This window comes from Typopeltis vanoorti, chromosome 3 (assembly GCF_054136105.1).
Source record: "Typopeltis vanoorti isolate ZY-2024b chromosome 3, IOZ_Tvanoo_1.0, whole genome shotgun sequence".
NCBI lineage: Eukaryota > Metazoa > Arthropoda > Arachnida > Uropygi > Thelyphonidae > Typopeltis > Typopeltis vanoorti.
This window is the reverse complement of record NC_143551.1, coordinates 13,007,218-13,034,899: the sequence shown is the minus strand read 5'-3', so window position 1 is coordinate 13,034,899 and position 27,682 is coordinate 13,007,218. Positions and strand designations below refer to the sequence as shown.

General features: G+C 35.4%; 1 protein-coding gene across 3 annotated transcripts; it reads left to right on the top strand.

The window, feature by feature from the left end:
- Positions 1-465: 465 nt before the first annotated feature.
- LOC150107925 (uncharacterized) lies at positions 466-19,711 on the top strand. 3 transcript variants are annotated; one of them, XM_090415448.1, is made up of 3 exons: positions 466-578; positions 10,686-10,845; positions 19,417-19,711. In XM_090415448.1, exons 1-3 carry the CDS (start codon positions 523-525, stop codon positions 19,684-19,686), a joined length of 486 nt encoding a protein of 161 aa, XP_090271574.1. In that variant the 5' UTR covers positions 466-522; the 3' UTR covers positions 19,687-19,711. The 3 variants fall into 3 exon arrangements, with proteins under 3 accessions (XP_090271574.1, XP_090271576.1, XP_090271575.1); XM_090415450.1 differs by lacking the exon at positions 466-578 and adding an exon at positions 2,641-2,847; XM_090415449.1 differs by lacking the exon at positions 466-578 and adding an exon at positions 2,917-3,004.
- Positions 19,712-27,682: the final 7,971 nt, after the last annotated feature.

Sequence of the window (27,682 nt, the reverse complement as noted above, 5' to 3'; positions counted from 1 at the left end):
AAAGCGCATCATCAAACTCGACTGAGCTACATGTGGTTCTAAGCTAGTTTAAAATATGTAAAATTTTTTTGAAAAAGGTCCTCTAGTTGGCAAGTAGAATCAAACTTATAAATGATTCGACTTATAACGATTCTTCGTCTGACGGTATTGCCACAAGTCTTCACAGACACCAAATTATTTATTAATATTTTTTATAGAATTTATCGCAATAGTCCCACCCCTTGGAATAAACTTCAATTTTTATCCTATAACTTGATAAAATCGACCATTAAATACTAACTTTCACATAATAATATAAGTTTAGATTTATGACCACGAGATGGCGGTAGTTATCTATCATATCTTTGTGCGCTAATGCTTCTGTATATCAGCTGAGAGTCCATTAACTTCCGGAGTATGACAAAGTGGAGGATGGCTGGCAACCATTTTCCGTTGGGCTTAGTGAGTACAGACCTCTCCCTTTGGGGAATAAAAGCACAGAAAATTTATTTCATTTCATTTTTCGAAGAAAAGTTGACAGCCATGTGTTATGAAATTATTAAACATTTGACAGATGACCATAAGTATAATACGTTGAGGTAAAAAAACAAAAACAAACAAAAAAAAAAAGCATTGAGTATTTTTATTTTTTTGACTTTGATTAGAAGCATCGACTCTTAAAACAAAAGGCATGTTAAATAAGCATACCATGATCAAAGGTATGCTTATTGAAAACAATAATAATAAAAAAAAGCAGTACTGATGCCGTTCTTACATTATTTTACTAAAGTGATAAGGGAGTCCCATGTTTGAAACATGATATTGATTCGCATACTTGAAAACAATAATAATAAAAAAAAGCAGTACTGATGCCGTTCTTACATTATTTTACTAAAGTGATAAGGGAGTCCCATGTTTGAAACATGATATTGATTCGCATGCATTCATGAACATGTAATATGTTGCATTTTGGCACTACATTCTTAGCTAACGGAACACAGCCAGTCTAAGTTCTTAGATGTACCATATTTGCCGCGATTTAATCCCCCCCTGCACGCACGCACGCGCGCGCGCGCGCACACACACACACACACACACACACACACACACACACACACACACACACACACAGCTAGAGATCTAGAGATAGAGAGAGTGATTTATCATCATCATCATCAACCCAATTCTCGTCATCCAAGACAGGCTGAACCCCCATAATATGGGATTTTTAGTCAATTAATGCTCCAAACAGGCAAACCATTCCCCTGAACAAACATAGAGATCTGCATCCTTAGATCTCTGTGATTGTTCAAGGGAATGGTTTGCCTGTTTGGAGGGATGAAAAACCCGAGTTCCGAGAGAGGAAAAAACCTTCATCAGACCAGTTAAACTCACCATTTGATTGAAAAAACCTTCAACGCATTGAAGGCTGATACTGATCCTCTCAGGTCTCCATAAAATCATAGACTTCATGGGAGGTCCCAATGTCGTATACTGTACATAGTTTATCAAGCAGAGTTTTAAACTCGTTCACTGTTTCTGTGCTCAACACATCTTGAACAATGCATTTCCATTCACCACTCTCCATGCAAAAAACCTACTTCTCGTTCCACTGCTCTTATCCTCCTCATGAAGGGATGATAACTTGTTCTAATCTATTTCTCTTACATCAATCCAGTAACAGCCTCTTACTAACTTATATGTCTCAATACTGTTCCCCTTCATCTCCCTACTATGATGGTCTGTAAACTGCATTTTCTCTATCTCTCTTCATATCCAGTGACAGGAAATCACTTTAGTCCGGAGACGACTGATTGAATTAAGTTGTAAATCTGCTCACAGTAATCCATGTGGCCTGATCCAAGCCTCCTTGTCAGTGTCCTTCGCACCATTACCGTAATCCGTTGTGACGTCCTCACAATTTTAGCAGCGTGTCCCTTTAATTTTAGATCCTTTTCCATTGTCAACGTCCCCAGATCCCTGATGTCTTCCCCCTCTCACAGGATATCCCACCAACTGAATATTCTGCATTGAGAGAGAGAGAGAGAGAGAGAGAGAGAGAGAAAGGTTTTCTTGTATTATTTATTCTCAATATTTTTGACTTCGATTTCTCAGGGAAAGAGACATATCTTCTCGTGGATTGGCTATCAGCAGTACAATCTTCCCAACCGGCCAGAGGGCTCGAGAAATACCAGTGAAAGCAACTCATCAAAAATCCAATGAGTTTTTTTGCGGAAGAATTGTATTCTGTACAATTAGAAAGTGTATACAATGTAATACAATAAGAAATTGTATTCTGTACAATTAAATACACACGAACATATATAATTAGCTATAATTAACATAAATTTTATCACGCAGACGTGATATTAGGAAATAGGAAATGCTGAAATATTTGTTTTTTTTAATAGATGTTAAAGGAATTAAAAAGCAGCTGCTTATCATGCAGACGCAAATCAGTAATGCGTTTATTAAAACTATCCCCCCCACCTTTTTTTTCTTCTTTTTTATAGAAAGCAGGAGTTTCTAGAAACGTGTACCGCAAGCGTATTTATCATATCTTATCTGTCTGTGCAATTTAGCACACGTTACGCGGTGTATTTGAATAACTGTATGCAATTTTGTAAGAGGAAATGCTTAAGCGATGAATAAAGGGTGGACGCTTTACTTTTCACGCAATATTTGACATTTATTCGTCATTAAGTAGAATGTAGCTTCTCTTCTCGGCAATTAATGAAAGAAAAATATTTTTTGCAACAATTTGCGATATTTAGTTAAATATTTGCATTTTGTGCCCATCTATTTCAGATGCTGTTTCTGTGAACTAAGTTTGGTCTCACAACTTGGGATTTGATATAAAAGCGTTAGGTAGGTCATAAGTTGTAAGAAATTTTAACGGTATATACATCTTTATTTTATTATTTTTAGAGTAACTGATTTTTTTTCAGAAGTACGTTTCTGCCTTCTTATCCTAGGACTATAGTTTCATAACGATTGTTCCTTGAAACAAAATTTGGTAAATTATGTAAGTTTTATCATATAATAATGTATTATATGTATTAAAATATATTAGTTTCTATGCAAATATGAGTTTCGAGAACTTGTATGATATTTGCATCGAAATTGAAAATGTTATTTATTATTATTGTTTCACATTTATTATCTTCATAAATTCTACAGCAATATAAATGTCTTATTTTTAGAACAATTATTAAGATGTTTGCTCAATATATTTTACTCACGGTTATGTATAAACGTCTAATTCACAGCTTTTAAATCGGTCCACGTGTAGGTACTACTCGAATGTAGTAAGAAGTTAAATGCGAATGACGCAACTGTAGAGAAGACACAGAAGATTAAAATAAATAAATAAAAATAAATTGATTTCGAGTTTGTGGAACGTTTTCTATGGGGATAAAATAAATGCGTGTTATCCACATAATCTAGAAAGGAAGAGGGTGATACGACTTGAGACTTAATTTAAGCTGTTGAAAGCTGGATGGATATGGGAGTTTTTTTTTTTTTTTTTCCCATCAAATAGTAAAACAAAAGGAAAGGATTAGAGCCATGTCTAGATTTACTCAAGGGAGTGATGAGTAATAGTGACATTTCCCCTTCACACAAACCAAAGAGAGGAATTTGTTGTGAATGACAAGTTAAAAGTACAGTCTGATAGTTATACTGCTAGCTGAATAGACTTCCCATATAGAATTACATTTAAGTGACTGGAAAAGAACCTGTTCATTACATCACACCAAAACGTGGTATGAGTGTAAATTTAAAGAAACTTGTGAAATTCTAATCTTGCTTCTCGGATCCTTTCCAGTATATTCCCATCACTATGAACACCAGGTGACCACATCTGTGCAGAATAATCCATACAAGGCCTGATCGAGGCCTTATACAATGGGACCAGAACCTCTTATTTCTACCAGTTAAGGTCCTCTGCATCATTACCATAATCTGACATGTCTTCACAACTTATGTAATGTGACCTCTGAACTTCAGATTCTTGTCCACCACTCAAAGGTGTCTTATCTCTTCAACTTCCTCCAAGATTTTCCTGCCAAGTATGAGATGCCTTTGCATCTCATTGTTGCCCACCAAATTTCCAAACCTTACACTTTTCAACATTGAATGGCGAGTTCCATGCTGTTGCCCACTTATACAGCCTATTCAAGGCTGTATAGCTGCCTGTAAAGCCACAGCATTTAGTTGCATGTTCAGATCCCACAGTGGATATGAATGCTTTTTAGGTACTAGATGAATTGCATTCCCCAATGATGAGATCACTAGCCCACTTATTAGTGTCCTGAAGTGACTTGATTTGTTTGGTCTCAAGAGGCAGAGTGTTCAGATTATGTTACCTTTAACCCACCCACTGTACTGGTACTAATGTACTATTAGTTTATAATCTTTCATGGCAAGGTGGGGAGGGGGATTCTCATAATAAAAAAAACCAACAAAAATTATAATTTAATTTTTAATCCTTTCTGTTAATTTGCACCAGTTCTTGGTCGGACTTTTATGTGGAATAGCTGCTGTTTGATTAGTTAATTTTATTTAAGATAAACTGTAGAGTGTCTCAGTGCAGTTGAGGACCATCAGATTGCCTTCTCTGAAAAACCTGGGTTTGAATCCCATCCAAGATGTAAGAAACCCTTTAAAAAATAAAAGCATGGGTTAAGTGAACATTAGCTGCAAAATAGGCAAATAATTATTTTAATTCTACCCACCTAAGAACACATTCATGACCCACTACATTCATAATTTTAGTTTCCAGCCATAAATACATCCCATCCAAGCCAAATATGGACCATGTTCAGAGAATTATTTGAAATTATTAAGCATAAAATTTAAGTGTCACTTTATGTTTTTACTGTCAGTATTCATTTATTTATTTATTATTTATTATTTTTTTTTTTTCTCTACTGAAAAAAATCCTTGCTTTCAAAAATATTAGGTGGCCTGACTACTATTTTTTGTTTTCTTACAGCTGTTGGTGAAATATATTAAATGTTTAATAAAAATATGAAATATTAAGTTTATGTTTATTTAATATTTTAATTGTTCTGTTATTTTCTTCAGCCACTCCTCTCTAAATAGCATATAATACTGTATGCCATGATTTTCTAAGAAACATTTTTAATTTTTTTTTAATTTATTTTTTCGCTTTTGTAGTGTGTGTGCACATTTTGCATTGTAATGCAATATGATGTACTTTTTTATATAATGCATGTAATTGTTAATGGTATAAACCTCTGTCTCCCTTGATGAATCTTTTGACTCCAGGAGAGTTAATGTCATAATACATAATTAATGCAAAAATTAAAATTTGATTAGACTGAAACACTTGTTTCTCAGACTGCTAATTTTTCTTTCCTAATTCTGCCTATAAAAAGTTTGGAATTAAATTTTAGAAATGCTGAGAAATTATTATATTCTTGCTTAAGCCTTTATCCAAGTTTAAGCAAACAAAGTTTGTGTGTGAAATTTTTTTTTTTTTCACAACTAGACTACTTGTATGTAGAGACTAATAATTTCCATTAATTGTCTTAGTATCCCATAATGCAAAGGATGCAACCTTTCAGGTGTATATAATACTATGGGAAGGGCCACCACCTTACCTGGGTTCAATTCAGTGCTCCCTCTCAAAATTTAAAAGAAATATTAAACATTAACTGTTCATTATAGAACTTATGAGACTTGAATGTTCTTCATGATATAATTGCCATTATCTAACTTGCAAACATTCTCTTTCAATATACAGCCATTATATTCATTCATATATTGAATTTTTAATAAAAAATAAATAAAATATGAAGCTCATGTTTATATTTAGTATTTTAATTTTTACGCTATTTTTCTCCAGACACATGTTCCTAAACATATCGTACTGTATGCCATGATTTTGGTATGATATGATAGTACTATGAAAAATTTATATCATTACTAACTTCCTATCTACAATTTTCCTCCAAATCAGTCTGTTACCTGTCAAGACTCTAGTATTATCAGGCTTATATTTGTATCTTCTAAGGCACTTTTTACTGTATCAATCCACCTATATCTCAGTCTTCCTCTTGGTCTTTTTCCAGCCAACCTGGCAGAGAACACTTGTTTTGCTAATCGTTCCTCTCCCATTCTGTTTAAGTGACCATACCACCTGAGATTAGCTCTGCTAACGCATTCCTGGATGCTTACAATGTCAAGTTCGTTCCTAATAGCCTCATTTTTAATATGGTATTGCTATTGATGCCATCTGTTTATGCCCCTAATCTTTCTCAGAACTCTCATATCTGTGGTCTCTAGTCTTTGATCAAGTGTTTTACTTCTAACCCAGCTGTCAAATCCATAAGTTAAAATTGGTTTGAACACTGTCTTGTATACAGCTAATTTAGTGCTTTGACTAATTTCTCTCTTATTCCATATAAATTTATTCATTTGACTTTCTACCATACCAGCTTTGTTGATTCTGTTGTCTATTTCCATATTTAATTTACCATCTTCACCAAAAATTAAGTAGCTGAAAAGTTTTACTTTTTCTATAGGTTCTCCATTCACAATGCAGTTGATATTTTCAATGTTTCTGCCTATTGTCATTGTCTTTTTAATGCTGACCTTCATACCATATCTATTAAAAGTTATTCAATTTAGTCAGGGAATCTTGCAGACTTGTAGCAGATTTATTTTGAAGTATAACATTATCCGCATAAAGCAAAGAGCCAAGATTAACGCCTCCAATTTTGATATCAGGTTTAATACCACTTTCCTTCATAATGTGATCCATATAGATAATGAATAACAGTGGGGATAATGTACATCCTTGTTTGACACCAGATTTAACATTAAACCACCTTCCTGTACTTCAATTCTAACTGCTGACCAACTCAAATAAAGACTAAGTATTGCTTGATATAATGCTCCATTATTATTATTATTACGGGTATCTCCATGGAGTCAGTAGCCTCATCACGGGAGACCCAAACTATCAAAACAATATCTGTTCTTGAATTCATTCACAGACGAAGAACTTGCAACTGAGACAGGCAATGCATTCCACTCATTCACCACCCTCCAGGTGAAAAACCTCATTCTCACACCCTTGTTAACCACACTTTTCCTTAATTTCCAAGGATGACCTCTTGTTCTTCCATTACTATCACACAGCTGAAACATTTCCCTTGCATCAATCTTATAAAAACCTTTTTAGTAATTTAAATGTTTCTATCATATCTCCTCTTGTTCCTCTGCAATCCAGAAGCTCTCAATCTATCAATGTAGGCAGCATTTTCTACATCACTCACCAACTTAGTCACTCTCCTCTGAACCCTTTCCACAACCTTCTCATCTCCAAGGAATCCAGGTGACCTGAGACTGCCTGCCATTCAATAAGATTAGCCTCGTATTTAGTGTTGAATACTATGGCTACTCCTTCTTTTCCTTGATTGCCTGAATATAACATTTTGTATTTCTTGCTCAGAAAGATTTTGCCGTTTTTGGTTCAGTCATCTCTATTATGTCAATCTGGTACTTATCTAGTTCCTCAGCTAGCTCCATTTCTTTGCCATTCCTTCTTATGTTGATAGTACTGATTTTGAACTACGATGTTGATTTGGGGTGGGTTTTTGGATTTGTTCCAGTAGCTGACTTTTCGCTGTTTGCTCTGGTTCCCTGCAAAAACAACAGGGGCCTTGTTTAACATGGCGATGCCCCTGCCAGCATAAAATTCTTCATATTGTATCATCATTTTAAATTTTGGTTTAAGCCAATAAGAATACGATTTGGTCGGCTAAATTCCAAATTGCCAATCCATCCTTGTCCGTTCAATATCCAGGTAGATATGTCATAACCAGGTTAAAAAAAAACTTCTTGTGGAAAATTGGAAATCTAGAGCACGTTAATGCCATACTTGAAGAAAGGATTTAAATAATCTAGTAGCCCTGTTCTCGAGACCAAATGTGCATTCTCAGCCCTTACAGGATGAAATCATTGGACAATGAAAATTTGCTGAAAAATATTTCTTCAGTTTGTGGCTCAACTTCATTTTGGCAATGTACATCTTCATTCTAAATAATGTTCATATCAGTTATTTGTAGATGCATTACTATTTATAAATAAAACTAGTGTTTACCTCCATAGTGCAGTTGGAAGAACAGGGTATTGTGATCTTCAGTGAAAGTATCTTGATTCTTGTGATGACAAAACTAATCTGTATATATGCTATTTTGATTGAAGGCAAGTTAGCTAATTTCATATAAAGTCAGCAGTGGTTTTCATCCCATATAAAGGTAAATCAGCCAGAGAACATGTCCGAGGGACCATGTAACCCCTAGAGAGTGCATCCCCTGGGTGGAAGATAGGGGAGCCCACCATATATGGTGGAGTGGTCGAAATATATTGAATAAGGACTTGTGAACCAACAGGGCTATAAGGGGCAATCATCTTGATTATAAGGGAAGTGGCACTCCCATGGTCTTCAGCTGGATCTATCCTCTACTTTGAGGAAGATCCACTCATTTTAATCTTTCTTATAAGACCTTATCAGCCAACTCTTCTTATTTTATGATCCTTATGCTGTTATAGTACTAGAGGGCTATGGGATCTTTCCATTGCCTATATCTAAGTCTCCTCTATAATCTACTCTTTCCCTTTCAGTATACCCTGTTCCTCCTATGGGTTTAAATTTGGAAGAAGGCTAGTTCAGAAGCCTTAAGGTAGCAGCCAGCCCTACCACTTGACTATCCATCCATTTCCATGCTAGTCACCTGACATGTGAACATTAATCTACTTTTAAGCCAACAGAGAAAGGTAATCAAAATGAATCTATGGAAAAAGTAAAACGAAAATGGAAACAACAAAATATAATACATATAGCAAATTGAAACATAAGAGAAATAGCATATAAAGAAATAAAATTAGACCAAATATCAAATGTCTACAATTAAGAGACTAAAAATATTACTGATGGCTACAGATAGTATAAAGGATTACTAGTATAGATGGTGGATTGTATGGTGTAGTTCCCTCCTATAATGAGTTCTTGGCATGTCATGTAATAATTATAAATCTTGATTACTTTACACAGTAGTCAAAATTTGGTCACCTTGGTTTCTTGAGGATCGGGGGTGGTAGTTGAAGATTCAAAGACGAGTGACCAAGCTGGTGATGGGTATGTGGAATGATCCTTATGAGGATAGGTCTTTATTAGTTAGGGTGGTTTTCAAACTCCAAGTAATCCTTTGAGCTATCTTACCAATTTTTGCAGTATGTCCACTGAACTTCAACTTTGTCCATCATTATCCCCAAGTCTCTCTAGCCCTCCAGTTTTTTTTTTCTTGCAATTCAGTACATCAATGTGATATACAGTATGTAATCTTTCCAACCCAAAGTGCATAACCTTACAATTTTGCAATATTAACCATTTATCCTTCATCAACAATGGCAGTTTATTTAAATCTTGCAGGATATCTACATCACTTTTTTTTTTAACTATTGTCTTTCCCATAAATTAAAGATGCCAAGAAATCATATTCTTGGTTCAATCCTTTATCCAAGTGTAAGCAAACAAAGTTTACACCTGAAGCAATTTCAAAACTGAGCAACTCATATATAGAGGCTGCTGACTTCACACTACTTGCTTTGGTATACATGTCTGTAAGGATATATGCTTTGCATTATTGGATATCAAAGCAAGTGATGTGAAGTCAATAGCTTCTATATATGAGTTGACCAGTCCTGAAATTACTTCAGGTGCAAACTTTGTTTGCTTACACTTGGATAAAGGATTGAACCAAGAATATGATTTCTTGGCATCTTTTAATTTATAGTATAACCAAGTGGAAAAACTTCCAACATATTGTCCTTCCCAGTTTTGCATCAGTAAACAATTAAATATTGCTCCTTAAATCATTCCCTCTATCATTAACTTCCAAATTGGAGTAGTGACCTGAGGCACGCCATCAGTCACTCTCATTCTCCTAGATTACACTTATGGTGGAATCTAGGATTCTACCATAAGTGGAATCCACTAGATTCCACAGTATATGGTGGCCTCTCTTAGAGGCCACCATATACTGCTCTCTGGTGTTTGTCAGCTGCTCTCATCTATGCCACCACCTTCTTATTCATATTTGCTCCAACTTTTGTAATAGTTTTCCAATATTATTATTATTATTCAGGCCTCCATGGAGTCAAAAGACTCATCGTGGGAGGTCCTTCCTAAGAACATAAAGTCTGTCAAGACTCATCAAGGGGAGGTCACCCCCCTGAGAAACAGTCTATCATACCACTCCTTAAACTCAGTGACTTCTCGCTCTCACCACTCCATCAGGCAATGCATTCCACGGTTCAACCACCCTCCACGCAAAGAAACCACTCCTCACCTTCTTGCTTACAGTTTCCTTTTGTAACTTCCAGGGATGGCCTCTTGTCATCACTCCTTCCCGCTGTTCAACCAAGCGAAAGAACTCCCCAGTGTCAACTCTGTAACCACCTCTCAACAGTTTAAAAGTCTCAATCACCTCTCCTTCTTCTGTCCACCAAACTCTGCAGTCCACATTCCCTCAGCCAATCCTCATAACCAAAATTGTACAGTCCTGTATATAAAAATTACTTTGAAATAATAATTTGACTACAATCCCAATTTCATCCAAATCTTAAACCCAGTTAATTTGGAACTCCGTAATAGTTCTTTCTATTTGCAGGCTTACTCTTGTATCAGGATTGGTTGTTTTGGGAATGATGTTTGGAGGATGCTGTATCTGGTGTGCTTGTGCTGCAGCCAAAGATAAAAAGCTCAAAGAAAGACAAAAAGCACAACTGTCAGCATCTCAAAATTCTCTGGCAATTAGGAATAACAATCAGGTATTTAATAAATTCTTAACAGAGAATATCATTAACATCAGTGAATTATTATATTAAGGTAATTTTGGTTCTAACTTATATATCTTGAATTTACAATTTTTTTTTTTCTCTCCCCTCGATAATACAAAATGATGGGAATTGAACTATATCAAAATCATTGTTCTTAATCACTTAAAATAAGTATAATTTCTGTTGCCTCCTTTATCTATTCAACTCTACTAGTGAGTTTTGCCAAATTAACACACAGGGAGGAGAGTATACCTGGAGACGAGGGAAGAGCAAAAGGCCATCTCATTGTATATAACAATAGTGCAGGTGAGTGTAATGAATTAAGAGAGTAACTATGAGTAATCATTAATGAGGACAAAATTACAGGCAGTATCATCTTAGCAGAGGAAACAACACACCATAATAAGAACTAAATTTTTAGAATTCTTGATGGCCAAATGTCTTGGACAATATGTGATGCATTGAACATAAGGATCTCAAGAGTTTTGGACTTTGATCATAGCATCAGAGGATCTTCTTTGTGACTGAGAGATCATTCTTACCCCAAGTCAGTGAGTTTTTTTTTATGTGGTTCCCACCCACGAAAGGTTATTTGTAAACCTGTAGTACATTTGTACCATGGGTGGGCTAAGGATTTTTTTATCCATTTTTTTAATCAATTTTATATACTTTTTATTTATTCTTTACATAGTCCAGAAACTATGCTCTGGAGACCAAACATGGAACTTTTTCTCAAGCCACTTCAGGCCTCCAATAAGCAGGGTGGTGGTCTCAAACTGGGGATGATGAATTTCATCTCCCACCTGAAGACAACTAGTTCTGTGTAGTTCTGACTTGGTGGATGAATAGGTATGCAGAAGGTATTAGAGTGCAAGGGATTTATATGAAATTAAAAGCAGGAAATAATAGACTTAAAAACTAGCTTGGAATACAGTGCAGAAAAGAATTTTTGAAAGATCAGCAATGAATGGTGAGCTAGTTAAGCAACACTTAACAGTAACAGCAGATTGCATATCTCTAGTGAAGAATATAAAATAATTTTGGAGCAAAATGGATAAACAAGACTTTTAGATGAAAAGAGGTTATGGAAGGCATATAAAGAGGTGGAAAACTGTTGCATGAGAAAATAAGGCTGAAGCTAAAAAGGTGGCTACTAAGGAGAGAGAGAGAAACTAGAATACTATTTCTGAGATTCAAGGAGTTCTTTCACTGTTTAGCCAGTAGGAGTAGAAATTGACAGATGATTTTACTGGGCACAGATGTAATACAGCTATCTGATCCAATGATCCCTTTTTTATTAGTGGTTTTCATCCTGGTAAAGCAACTTTTCCTTCCTAGAAGGATAAAAGGAATGAAGGATTAGAAATATATGTTCAAAATACCGAATGCACTCCACATGTCGGCAAATCCTCCGACATGTGGAGTGCAAGTAGTGGAACTAGACAGGAGTTTGCATTTTAAGAGAATGTGCTAAAGATTTGTGATATTGACTTTGATGTTAATGAAAGTCTTGCAGTGAGACAAATTCCTGAGCAGACTATAGACCAGCCTGTATTTAATTTTTTTGGAAAAATTTAAGAGATTATAGAAAAAAGTGGGCAAATTAAGCCAATATTATTTATAATTTATGAAGGTCAGCATGGATTTCTTAAGGGGACATTGTTGTTTTAGTAATCTAGTTATCTTTTATTAATCTGTTATAAGAAAAGTAGCTGAGGGAAAGCCATACATGGTGACAAGTTGATAGTTGCAACATATGGGTTTACATATTAGGTTAGTGGAAATTGATTGATTGGAAACTAGCTTTTGATATCAGATAATATGGAGAGAGAGAGAGAGAGGTAGTATCACGGAGTAGGAAGGTTAACAAGTGGGGTTCCATAGGGTTCATTAATGACTGTTACTGTTTGATGATATTGTTACTGGATTATAGGGAGATAGTCAGTCAGTTTGAAAATGATGTGAAGCTTGGGGAATTGTTAGTAACACGGATGATGCTGTGGCTCTTCACAAGGATTTGAATAAGCTGGAAAGGTGAGCATATGAATGGAAATAAGTTTAATTACAGCTAAATATCAAGTTTTAAAATCTTAGTATCCATAGAGAGATGCTTCATACTCAGAGTTATACTGGAAGAAGTGGGAGAAGGAAGTGATTTGTAGAAAGAAATTTGAAGTTCAGAGAATATATTGCAAATGTTGTGAAGACAATCTAGAGGGATACTGTAATATTGAAAGATGTTGAGCAGCAGAGGTAGAAGGGCAGCGGTGTTTCCATTGTATAAGGCCACATCTGGATTATTGTGCTGATCTAGTTGCAGGATTTGAAGGGGGATCAGGTAACCTTTGAGCAAGTACAGAGTACAGGTATGGAGGTAGATAACAAAAATATTAAGACTGTACATTGTTTATGAAGAGATGCAAACTACAGCTTTTGATGGGTAGAAAATAAAGTAGCAGGGATATAGTTTGAGACATTTAAGCTGTTGGAGGTATTTGCTGGATTGACTTGAGATATTTCATACAGCAGAACAAGGGAAAGGAAAAAGGCGCCATCTGTGGAAGTGTCAAAAAGCCATTAGCAGGTAAGAAGTAAGTTTTTTGCATGGACAGTGGAAATAGCATGGACTACATTGCCTAATAGGGTGAATGCAGACTGTGAATAGGTTCAGAGAATGATGTGATACTTGATTGTCTAATAAAGTTTAAGGTATAATATGATATCTCATTGATTTGAATAAGATGCAAGGTTATTGATTCCATGATCTTCTGTTATTATTCCCACTTGAAACTGCCAATTGTCATGGTTGGCAACTTCCAGAAATCTTTCTTGCATCATGAACTCTTTCCTAGAAAGAAAAAAATTCAAGTAGAAAAAACAAGGAAATTATTAAGCAAATAGCGTATAAGCGATCATTATGATTTTTAACTTTTTGTTGATTTTTAGATTAGGGACCTTTTGGAATGCCTGAAAGGGGGGGGGCTGCTTTTTCTTTCTTTTTTCCCTTTCATGGTTCTTACTCATGAAAGGTAGCAAAGCTATAGGCAATTGCAACAAATGTTATCCTTGTCTGTGGTTACTGAGAGACGAGATATCATCTCAACTTAGAAGACGAATAGGTATATAAGAGTATCAAGGAGAAAGGAACTTCTGCAGTTGTAAAGCAAGTGATTATAATAGATTTAGAAATCAGCTTGGTTATTCAGTACTATGAATGGAAGAATTATTATCCTGAGACAACCCCATGGAGTCACTCATCTAGGTCCCTTTCAGTCATACACACAGCTCATCATGCTGCACCTTAAACACATTCAAATTCTCTGCAGACCAGGGCCGGCTCTACCGATGGTGCAAGACTTGCATTTGCACGGGCCAGCAAAATTCTCATAAACTATGCAAAAATAAGGGGGAAGGGGCAGCAAAATATGCTACTGCACAGGGTGGGCAGCAAAATTCACATAAACTATATGAAAAATAAGGGGGAAGGGGTGGCAAAATTCCTAGGGGCGGCCCTGCTGCAGACACCACACATTTTTCAAGTAACGTACTTCAATCATTCCCAACTCTTCATGCAAAAAACCTGCTTCTCGCACCCTTCTTATACAGCTTCCAGGGATGACCTCTTGTTCTTCCCCAATCTCCAACCATTTTATGAAAAACCTCTTCCTTTGTTATAGGATTGTTAATCCTATAACAATCCATTACTGACTTGTATACATCCATATCACACCTCTTTCTCTTATCCACTACACTTTGCAAATTGCATTGTCTCAACCTTTCTTCATATTCAACATTCCAGAGATCAGAAACTATTGTGGTCAATCGTGGTTCTTTCTAACATCTCTTCATCCTTTTGAAAACCAGGTGATCAGAATTTATCTGGTCGCACAATTCTATCAGTGTATCCTCTAAATTGTAGATCCTTATCCCCCATCTCATCTTTTGTTTTCAAATTTTAAATCTTTCATTTTGCAATATTGAACTTGCATTTGCACTCCCATGGCCGTTCACCCAGTCTATTCAAGTCTTCTTGAATAGACTGCTTTACTCTTCATAGCTCATGCCAATTTTGCATCATCTGCAAACAGCTGCATATTCCCATTCAAATCTTTCCCAATATCATTTAATATATAGGTTAAACAGTAATGGCCCTAAAACAGACTCTTGAGGCACATCACTAGTGACTTTATGCTTCTGGGATATTACTCCCCTCCCCACACACAATTTGATACCTGCCAGACAGCCAATCTCCAATTCAATGCACTAGTCCAGGGGTCTGCAAATTGCAGCTCTTTGGGTATATACATGTGGCTCTGAAGTAAAAATGAAAATAAAACTATCATAGTTTCATTTATAAAATTTTTAAAGGATTTTATTCCCATAATGGTGATTTCATTTGTTTTATAGGTCTCGCAAAACTTCGTGGCACTAAGATGAATGATGTTAGGGAGGGGAAAGCAAGCATGGAGGAGGGTATACAGAGGGAGTGGAGGGGATGGTTGATCATATGGTAGCCAAACAAAGTTACTAATTAGGATTAGGTTTTGGAGTGCCTCGACATCTGAGGTCATTTGCAGAGCAACAAAGTGACTAATAAGTGAGCACATGGGCGCCCTCTACTGGGCAAGACAACGTTGGCAATGGTGAAATGTGAAAGCGGAGTCTGTGTCGCTTTGCTGTTTCTGAAACTTAGTATTCTCTTTTGGCTGGGTGCATCCAGAAACTGCATTAAGGTGATAAAGGCAACCTGACAATTATTATTATGATTATTATTATAAAGACATTTGCACCACTCCCATGGCCGTTCACCCAGTCTATTCACGTCTTCTTGAATAGACTGCTTTACTCTTCATAGTTATTTTAATAATTAAATATTTAATAATTAATATTTTAATAATAGTAATTTTAAATATATAATATTGCTTTTATTATATTTAAATACGTTGATGGTATGGTCGTGATTTACCGTGGCGTGTTTTATTTCACGTGCAACGTGAAATAAAATAAGTTGCAATAAAACTTGTTACTGGTGAGATTATTTTTATTATATTTTCGAATTATTGTCATTTATTATTTTGAATAATCACTTATTTTTATTTTTATTTAATGTATTTATATAACATGTTAAATAAAATATATTGTTTAGGGCGCTTTTCAACATGGCTACGAAGAAACTAAGAAAAACAACAGATGAGCATCGTGACTTTAAAACTGAATCTTTCACGTTTATCTTGAACTCAGATGGCCTTCCAACCTGTCTTATTTGCCAAGAAAAACTGGCGCACAACAAAAAGTCAAATTTGGTGAGACACTTAATGACAAAACATGCCACATTTGCCAGAAAATATCCTGTTGTGACACGAGAAAGAGAGCAGTTGAAGAACTTCAGAAAAATGTTGAAAAATCAAGTTCTGTATTTAATTATTGGAGAGAGTCTGCCAATGATATTAATATTGCAAGCTTCGTAGTGAGTCAGATCACTAAGAGGAAAACCATTCACAGATGGTGAATACATAAAATGTTGTTTTGTTAATGCATCTGAAGAACTTTTTCGGGATTTCAAAAACAAAGCAGAGATTTTAAATAAAATTAAAAATATACAGTTATCTGCCAAAAGAGTAGCAGATAGGACAGTTACAATGTCCTCAAATGTGACCAACCAACAAGTTGAAGACGTTAAATTAGCTTCAGCTTTATCAATTGCGGTAGATGAGTCTTGTGACATCAAGGACACGCCGCACAAAAAGGGAAACTTGGGCTATGTCTCATCCGAGGGTCTGAGAGAAGAACTTCTGAGATTATTGCCACTCAAGGGCCAAACACGTGGAGAGGACATAGTAACTGCTGTCCTTGAATGCATGGAAAAAAATCATATCCCACTCAATAAAATTGTCAATTGCAACCGATGCTTGTAATTTTAAAAGGAAAAATTAATCATGAAGTGATTACTTTCCATTGTATACTCCACCAGGAAGCACTTTGTGCACAAACATTTACAGAAGAAATTGGTAAAATTATGGAATTTGTAATTAAGATTACCAGCACCATTATAGCAAGGGGACTTAACCATCAACAATTTAAAGAGTTGCTAAGTGAAATGGAGAGTGAGTATTCAGATCTTCTCCAGTACAACAGGGTTCGATGGCTTTCCAGAAGCGACATGTTAAAGCATTTTTCATCTTGCATAAATGAAATCAAACTATTCCTCGACAACAAGAATGTTCAATATCTCATATTAACAGAAGATCAGTGGTTGCAAAAATTCTACTTTATAGTGAATGTTACAACACAACTGAATCAGCTCAATATTAAATTACAAGGCAAGGGAAATACTGCTTTTTCAATGCTAGAGGAAGTTATTTCGTTTGAAAAGAAATTGATTCTGTTCGCTGAAGATTTAGAGAGGGGAACTTTAGTTCATTTCCCAAACTTGTCTGAATATCACCGAGAAAACAATGCCCTCATTAACAAAGATTATTTCAAGACAGCAGTTGTAAACATGAGAGAATCTTTTCTTCAAAGGTTTCAGAAATAATAAAGCGACTCTAGCTTTTATTACAAATTCTCTTAATGCCAATGTGAAGGAATTAAAGTCTTCTCTGTTTGATATTAATGCTAATTTTGAAATACAATTGCTGGACTTGACAAGCAAAGACTTATGGAGTTCCAAATTTGTACGTCTTGGTACTGAAATAGAAGAACTGGAAAAAGAAAAATGCAGTCTGATTTCACAGTACAAGCAGACTGCTACAAAAGAACTACAGAAGGCAGACTCGATGATTTTCAATACTTGAAATAGTCTTCCAGACTCATATCATGAGTTGAAAAAAATTTGCATTTGGTGTTCTCAGTATCTTCGGGTCTACATATTTATGTGGGCAATAGTTTTCTAACATGAATTTCATTAAATGTAAATTGAGGAGCCAAATTACTGATGCCAACTTGGAATTGTGTCTTAAATTAAAAACGACTAGTTACAAACCGGACATATAGACACTTTGTAAGGAAATGCAAGCTCATTGCTCACACTGATTAAAACCAATGAGAGCAATTTTTTGTGTGATTTTTTTCTTCATTTAATAAAGATATAATTAATATTATAACTTGTTATATATTACTATAATATTACTTTAAATTTTCCTTATTTGTAAAAATATATTTATGGCTCTTGAATAATTTTTAAATTGTTGTGAGAGACAGGTTTGGCTCTTCTGTCTCAAAAGTTTGCTGACCCCTGCACTAGTCTAATATCCAACCCTATCCACTCTAGTTACTCTACCACAAGTTGATAGATTTTGCAAAGGATTTTGATTGACTAAGTATACTACCATGTATCCATTTCTCATCCAATGCAGCTGTCACCTTATTGTAATAGTTAGATTATTAATACCTGACCTCCCTTTAGCAAATCCATGCTGTCCATCAAAGATAATATCAGTGGATCCTAGTTCTCACCAGCCTTTCTAACACTTACCGCTACACCTGACACACACGTGGATTGACCTATAATTTCATGCTTGAGACCTCCTTTATAAAGCAGTACAATCTTGCCTTCCTTCTACTCATTTGTCAACTTCCATGCATATACCTTCAAAATAGGTGGTGATATATCAAGTCCCACAGCCTTATTAACATTAAAGGAAAGGATTATTAACATCGGGTTTTCTTGTTTCCCCATATAACTCTTGCTCAGAGTCTCTCCTTATCTACTGCTCTCAAACTCTATGATGTCACATTCATAAGATGTTTACAAACGGCTCATCAAATATCTCAACTATTTTTCTTATACCATTTTCTTTCAATCAATCATCTTGCCATAATCTTTTTTTTTTTTTGCTGAATACATATCAAAAGAACTCCCTAGGATTTTTTTTTGTTTTTTCATTAGCTAACTGCTGCTCATACCGTACTTTTGCTACCCTTACCAACTGAGTCACTATCTTTGCCTCTTTGTGGTACTTCTCATGGAATTGATTATTACCGTTCTTCTTTTTATTGCCTTCATAATGCCTTGTTTCTCTGTATTGCATACTTAATTTCATACATTTCACACCTATCTTAAAGTAGTAAGCATGTGAAAGTAAGTAATATTTTCATATGTTTTTATTCTCTTTTAGTGTAATTTTTTTCCCCTTTCTTTTTTGGTAGAAAAGATACATAGGCAGCATACCAAGATTCTTCCCAAATAATTTCAGTAAACATGTAGCTTGGCACTGCTGTCCATACAACATCCACTCTCTAGCCTGAGAAAATTTAATGGAAATGGATGGAACATGGGAGAAAGAATTAGTTTTGTTCTGTAAATGCAGCTCTTATCAGATGAACTATATTTTTAAGATATTCATAGCATAGTTGAAAGAAAACATGCTTCTAAGTTAATGCTGTGAAAAATTTAAAATCCGAACTTAAAAGGAAATTCTGCATTGAAGAAATACAGACTATAAATGTAAATATTTTCCAGTTTAATCTCGTACATTTAAGAACTCAACTTTTTGATATGAAAAACCAATTTAAATTGAAGCTTTTTTATTAATTATTGCATAATTTAATTTTTATTTTCAGAGAAGAAATGAAAATTGCAGAAATTCTCAACTACCACCCTGCCCAAGCACTGAAATTGCTATAAATAACAGCTTTCGTGAAGCATCTGACAGTAATGAATCAACTATGGATAATAACAGTGTTTGTATCAGGCTTTCAAGCTATGAATGCAGTTGTGCTGAATGCAACCTATCTTCACATAATGTGCAACAATACACGGTTAAACTGGAGAACATGTGGCCGCCACCACCTCCTTATGAAGAGGCAATAAAGATGCCAAAGCAATATTAATGAAATAGAACTCGTTATAGAAATATTTATGAAAGGGAGATATTGGAATTTTAATTTATAATTTAATAAAGGTCATTTTTTAATTCTTGTTTTGAGCATGAATTTAAAAAAGTCAGAGGATTTTAAGTTGAAGTTGCTTGTTTTGTAGGGCAATAGCATTAGAATTATATTCATGACTATAACTGTTATAAGAAAGCACTTTTTATATTTTTGCTCATCACAGTAATAATTTAGCAAATGCAAATTACAAAGCAAAATCCTAGTTTTCAAGAATTCTCTGCTAGAGGGTTAGTTGACTTTTATATAGGACTAGCAGGCCTAGTCTTGAAGCAAGGTAACCTTGACATTCTCCTTTATCCCTTCTCCAACTCTACGCTGTAAATTTTCATATGCAGCTGCCAAATATACAAATCAGGACTTTTAAATCTAATCCAAGCTTGATAGCTACTCACAAAGGTAACAGTTGAGATTATTATTTGAATGGCTGGACTGAAAATTGGACTTGGAGAGTAGCAGTTATGAAGTCCATCCTTACATAGACTATGAAAAACAGCTGGCCTTATAGGCAAAGGGAAATCCAAAAATAGCAGAGTTGTTAAGCAGTCACTTTAGCAGTACACCAAAGTCATGGAAAGATTGAGAAACTCGGGTGAAAAATTTTCAATTTTTAGGACATTTCATTGTGTCTGACACATAGACATACTCAGTAAATTGCTATTTTATGGTCTTCCTTCTACCCTTTGCAACTAGGGTGCCAGCTTTCTCTGGCTGCTCATTACATGTCATGGTTTCTTCTCATAAATTTTTATAACTAAGTTTCCTGAATCAATACTTATGCGAAAGACAGTTGTTCATATATTAGCAGTTTTTAATTCTGGATGTTAAATATGAAAGATATGCAAAAAAAAAAAATTTGCTTCACATTCATTTCACTAACGTTCGATGCATCAATACAATTATTGATGTACACCACTTACATCAAAACCTGTTGCGCTTTTCCTAACTGAACTCCAACTGGCATCCTCCATGATCACAGCTCACCTTAACTATCCCACATTGTGCATAATGCATTCTGCAAAAAAAGTGTTCTTTCATTATCTGTGATAACAGCACTTAATGGATTAAGTGTTGTTATCACAAAATGATTAACATGAAGCTACAATAATTAATGTTTAGTTTTTGATTGGCTAAGTGGTGCTTAGATCTTCAGATCTTGCTTTGCTTTTTTTAGTCGGTGTATAATTTTGCAAATATGCTTATTACTTGACACCTCCAAGGAGTTCAAAGACTTGGTGAGGGAGGGAACCTACTCTACAGCTGTCTCCACCACCTCAATCCAACTATAGCAAACCACAATTACCATCATCTACACCAGAGCTTCTTAAACTGTAGGTTGCTACCCCAAATAGGGTCGCGTAACTGAATGTGGGGATCACAAAAAATTTGCAACAGTAACAGGTTTCTGAACATATGCAATGACCAAATATTTACTCAAAAGCTGAGGCGTTTCTGGCAGCACTCACCTGTGCTGCATTGTGCTACTTCACTGCAGCCTTGGTTCTGAACACACAACATGCGCACTTTGCACTGCGCATACCATCATGCCAATGAACACTGTCGCAAACATCTCTGCTCAGATTTGAGACTATTATATTGTAATTCTTTATGTAAATAGAAAAATTATGTATACCAAAGAATTGTTTTAAAATAAATTTCTTTGATTTATTATCAGTAAATGTTTGATTTGTATACCTAATATACCCGGGATCACGTTAAAAAAAAAAAAAAAAAAAAAATTCTCGGGCAAAATGGGGTTGCGAATGGAAAAAGTTTAAGAAGTTCTGATCTACACTAATGCCCACTAGTATTTTCACAGGCAGTCACAAACAACCAGTCCCATCCGCTCTCCAGCCAAAAGGCTGGAGAGCGGATGCACTAGCCAACCAGGCTGGCAAATGCTTACCAAACTAATTTTTTTATTCTTAATTTATATATGTAATTAAGTAAAATCAATATTTTAAGAACTGTTAATGAAAATCTAATTATGCAGTAATTAGCTAATTTTTTCATGAAAGAGACTAATTTTAAGTCTTGATTTGAAGTGAAATTTATTCTAATTTTCAAAGTTTTAAAGTAGTACGGTTTTTCACTGTTATTTTCTGGAAGATTTCTCCCAAGATTCTCGATCAGCTACATTCATCATTCTTTCCAATTCAGCTAATATGTTCATTGGCTTAAATTAAAAATTTCAGCTTGCACAACAGTCCCAACGAAGTGCAGAAATGCTATCAACAATTCCAATGTTAGATTTCATCAGAATGAAATATGATAAATTTGCCTTCTGGTCCTTTGCTAAGGCTGTTGGGCATAACTTCTGCCTCTCCCTGCTGCCTTCTCTCTTGCATCCTGATGACACCATGGTAACTTCAGCCAAGAAAAAGATGGTTGGCATCAGTTTTTCTCTCCAACTCTTGCCTGGACAACCAAGGCAAATTGTCTCCTGTACAACCACAGCCTGCCCCCTCTGAACTTTTGCCAAAAGACATGAGGAAAACCCTGATTAATCTCGATACTAATAAGGCTCCTGGTCTAGATGGTATTAGAGTTGTGCTCAAAACTTGTGCCTGAGAATTGACACCCATCCTGTATTGCCTATATATACATGTTATATTCTTCTGGAATCTACCCAACAGCATGGAAGCGAGTCTACACATCAAACCTGTACTTTCAAAAGTGATGAAGAAAGTTAACTAGCTTCTTGATTACCTGGAGACCTAACAGTTAATTAGCAATCACCAATATGGATTCCACCATTCTCGTTCTACAGCTGACCTTTTAGCTAATCTTGCCCACCTTTGTTAGAGATTTGGAGAGACCCATGTTATCACTCTTGACATTTCAAAAGGCATTTGTCTGAGCAGGCCTTTCTTCTTCACTGTGATTGGATTGCTAGCTTTCTCACTGATTGTTCACTACATGTCATGTGGATTCATTTCTCCAATGCTGGAGTGTCCCAGGGTTCTGTGCTGTCACCTGCCCTCTTTCTCCTTTACATCAAATGAGAAATGGCTGAAAGAAGGGAATTGATGGAGTTTGAAAGGTGTGACAGTATGCCATATTACAGGCCTGTATGTTTGGCAAATTGACAAATTCAGCCATCCCAGGTCAAATGAGATGGAAGTGCAGGAAATCAACTGCAAGTGTTACTTGCAGGTAACATGGGATAACCCCCGTGATCACTTGCAAACTGAGTGATCGTTTATATCGCTCAATTTTTGGAAAGGTATCCCTGCACTTTAACAAACCACAAAGATTGAAACCAGTCTGAGTAGTGACCCTTCCCATAATGCATACATGGTACATATACTAAAGGTGTGCTTTGCATTATGGGATATTAAGGCAATTGATGTGAAGTCGGCTACTTGTATCTTCACAACTCAGCGTCTACACACTAGGGGCTCTTCCCCCCCCCCCAATGCCCCCTCCTGTTATATTGTTTTTATAAACACCTTTTATATATATAAATTTCTTTCTGCCTTGGCTGTTGTATATCTATTTTATCTAATCACTCTTCCTTTTTATCTCTTTTGTATCTCCTACTCAAGTCTTTATATTACTTTTTTCCCCCCTGTTTTACTATTAACTTTCTTCTTTGTGTTATTTTCCTCAAAATATTGTCCGTCATCCATGGTTTCTTTCATTTCTCTTTCTTCTTTTTTGGCTAAATGTAATTCTGTAGCAGTAATTATGCTTTTCTAGCATAATCACACTAATATATTTAACTGTTAATTCACAAGAATAAACTTAGTGATATTATAGCCAGCATCATCAGAGCCCAAAAACAGTGTCACAGTATGGGAACAACAGTGGGACTCGTTTGAACTTGTAATGGGCAACTCAAGAAACTAAAGTCCTAATTAGTGCCATCTGTTTATGAATCAAGAATTAAATATTAATTTGATCTTGCTCTCCTAGATTTTTTTTTGTAAATTGATACAGCCATATGCAAGGTTTTGAAAATGTTTTAAAGCTGATTTCAAGAACTGACATGACTTCGATGTAGCAATTTTTTTTCTCCATTTGATCCTTTGTGAAAATATATCAAATGGTCTACTAATGGCAAGTTCGGACTATCAGACCATGCCACAAATAATTTTATTACTGTATCATCATCATCATCAAATTCCTGCCATGTACCCTCAAGGGGTGTACAGGATATGATAGTACTACATGAAAAAAATTACATCATTATTAATTTCCTATCTACAATTTTCCTCCAAATCAGTCTGTTACTTGTCAACACTCCAACATTATCAGATCTTATATTTCTATCGTCTAAAGCACTTTGTACCGTATCAATCCACCTATATCTTGGTCTTCCTCTGGGTCGTTTTCCTGCCAACCTGACAGAGAACACTTGTTTTGCTAATCGTTCCTCTCCCATTCTGTTTAAGTGACCATACCACCTGAGATTAGCTCTGCTAACGCATTCCTGGATGCTGACAATGTCAAGTTCTTTCCTAATATGATACTGCCATTGATGCCATCTGTTCACGCCTCTAATCTTTCTCAGGACTCTCATATCTGTGGTCTCTAGTCTTTGGTCAAGTGTTTTACTTCTGACCCAGCTCTCAGATCCATAAGTTAAAACTGGTTTGAACACTGTCTTGTATATACAGCTAATTTAGTGTTCCAACTAATTTCTCTCTTATTCCATATGAATTTATTCAATTGACTTCCCACCATACCAGCTTTGCTGATTCTGTTGTCTATTTCTATATTTAATTTACCATCTTCAGTAAAAATCGTGCCTAAATAGCTGCAATGTTTTACTTGTTCCACAGGTTCTCCATTCACAACACAGTTGACATTTTCAATGATTCTGCCTATTGTCTTTTTATTGCTGACCTTCATACCATATCTATTACAACAGCTATTCAATTTAGTCAGAGAATCTTGCAGACTTGTAGCGGATTTATTTAGAAGTATAACATCTGCATAAAGCAAAGAGCTGACATTAACATCTCCAATTTTGATATCATGTTTAATACCACTTTCCTTCATAATGTGATCCATATAGATAATGAATAACAGAGGGGATAATGTACATCCTTGTCTCACACCAGATTTAACATTAAACCATCTTCCTGTACTTCAATTCTAACTGCTGACTTACAACTCAAATAAAGACTAAGTATTGCTTGATATAATGCCCCATTGACACCATATAACTGCAGCGTATTGAATAGCTTCTCTCTTGGCACCCTGTCATATGCCTTTTCCAGATCGACAAAACTTAAATACAGATCTTTGTTATATTCCCATGCTTTCTCGACTATTTGTAAAGTGAAGATCTGATCCTGACAGCCTCTATTTGGCCTGAATCCAGCTTGTTCTTCACCAAGCTTTTCTTCCACAATTCTTCTCAACCGTTTCTCAAGTATACTTGCATAGATCTGGCCAGGAACACTCAGTAGGGAAATACCTCTAATTCTCACATGCAGTTTTATTACCCTTTTTATATATGGGTACTATGAGAACTCTACTCCAATCATCGGGAATTCGTCCCTCTGTCCAGGCTTTCTGAACTATGCAGTGCAGCCACTGTAAGACTCTTATACCACCATACTTCAGCATTTCTGGTCGAATATCATCTACTCCTGCTGCCTTTCCACATTTCAAGCCTTTGATGGCTTTTTCTAATTCAAGTATGGATATGTATTCCTCACTGCATGCCTGGTCAATGTTTTTTACCACTGTGCTGTCATCACTGCTTGCTTCATTTAGCAGTTTTTCAAAGTAATTACTCCATACTTCAAGGATATCTTTTTCTCCCGTTTTCATGTCACCTTTATCATCTCTAATTCCTTTTATATAGCACTCTCCTCCATTCTTAAGCTTCAACAACCTCCAGAATATTTTGCCACCTTCTTGATATTTATTTTCTATATTCTTGCCAAAGTCCTCCCATGACTTTTGTTTAGCTAGTTTTACAGTGTTTAGCATTCTTGCATTTGTCTCTATATTCTCTAAGAGCACAAGCTGACTTATTTGACAGGAACTTTTGGTATGCTTTCTTCTTTTCCTTCACTGCCTCTTTAACTTCCTGTGTCCACCAGGGAGTTCTGATTTTTTTTTATCCTTAGACAACCTCACTACATGCCTCTCTGGCAGAATCAATGTTTTCTTCAGTTTGCCACTGAATCTCCAAGGTTTGATTCCTGTTCTCAAACTCTTTCATTTTTTCTTCAATAATCTTTGTGTATTTTAGTCTACAGCTCACATCTGAGAGCTGCTCAACTTTTATTCGCTTTAAAACTTTCTTACATGTTATTCTTTTCAATATGAAATTCAATTTTATCCTGCTCAAGACTAAATAGTGATCACTTCCAATTTCAAATCCTCTGTACACTCTGGTGTCCTGCACAAGGGAGAAAACATCACTATCAACTATTGTTTATTACTGTATTTATTGTGAACTAAAACCATTAAATGAACTACCAAGACAAGCTTTTCTGCTCACACCAACATAATCATTGGATTTTACAAAGCGCTTAATTTATACTAACATTTATTTGTTCACAGTTCAGCCTATTCAAATCATTTGGTAAGTACTGTATATCATTAGCAACTCAGTTGCTCTATCAAAGTTGAATATTTCCTGTCAGATCCTACCCAACATTAATAAACAATGGTCCAAGGGCATGCCACTGGTCAACTTAAGTTTAGCAGATGCACGTTCTCCATCTACCACTTTGATACTTATCACTTTCTGTCAGCCACCCACTTATCCAACATATATACAAAAAGTACTAAACAAATAATGGGAAGCTTTAAAAAAGATGCTTAAGTGATGCAATATCTGAATGTATCCCTAGAGTTTGAAGAACAAATAGTGAATTGGATGTGTGATCTCATTAAACATGAGATTCATAAGATGTGGAAGTTCTCAACCGAATTCCATAATATCCAAGTTATTCTGCCTGCACAATGTGGAAGCAGACTAACTTGCAACGTTTCAGCCCTTTGGTTGAATTTTATTTGAAGTTAGCCTTTGTGATCTGTCTTAATGACATTGAAAATTTCAGATACAATCAAACACTTATTTCATGTAATTGAAAAATTTAATATTTTTTTTTTTAGTTAGGTACTATGTTTGCCAGTGCAACATGTGGTTTTGCTCAAGTCTGTAGAGCATAGTTTGTTGGAGGAGAAATGAGATTCATTAGAGACAACTGGGATAAAAATGGTACTAACTGTACTGTTTATTGAGAAATATTACACAGACTGCAAATGTCTATACCTTATTCAGTGATACAATAAAACTTGTTTTTTGTCTTCTTGCAGTATGGTTATTGTTGGAGAGTGTATGTTTACTGTGAGAGAGTGAGTTACTATCACCCTGATGTGAATGTTTAAAATTTTTCATGTGCAAGGTATATGAAAGACTAATTTAGTTTTTTCATAAAGTAAAATCAGGAGTGAGAGTTATATATTTAAATAAATACATATGCACATTGATACTGGAAAGGGATTGACAGGGCATCTGTTTGCTGATTATGCAAAGATAAGCAGAGAAAATTAGAGATGCTACTGACATACAATATTTACAGGATTTGAATAGGCTGGAAGTGGGAGGAAATGGCTGTCAATTCAATGTTGGTAAGCAGAAAGTTATATATACACTTGGGTCTAATATCCTACAGCATATATCGACAGGATCATGCTTGGAGTAACTGACAAGGCTAGAGATCTTGGAGTTATGGTGGATAGAAAGCTGAAGTTCAAAAAAGTCACAAAATTTGCAAATACAATTAATAAGATAATTGCAATGTTGAAATGAACATTGACATAATTTTGCCTCTTTACACAACCTTGATATGACTGCAAATAGCAGTCCAGATAGTCTCCTGGGTTTCAAAGCTGATATCAGTATTATGGATTAAGAGGATAGAGAGGTGAGCTGCATACACTGGTAGAGAAGAAAGAGATATGA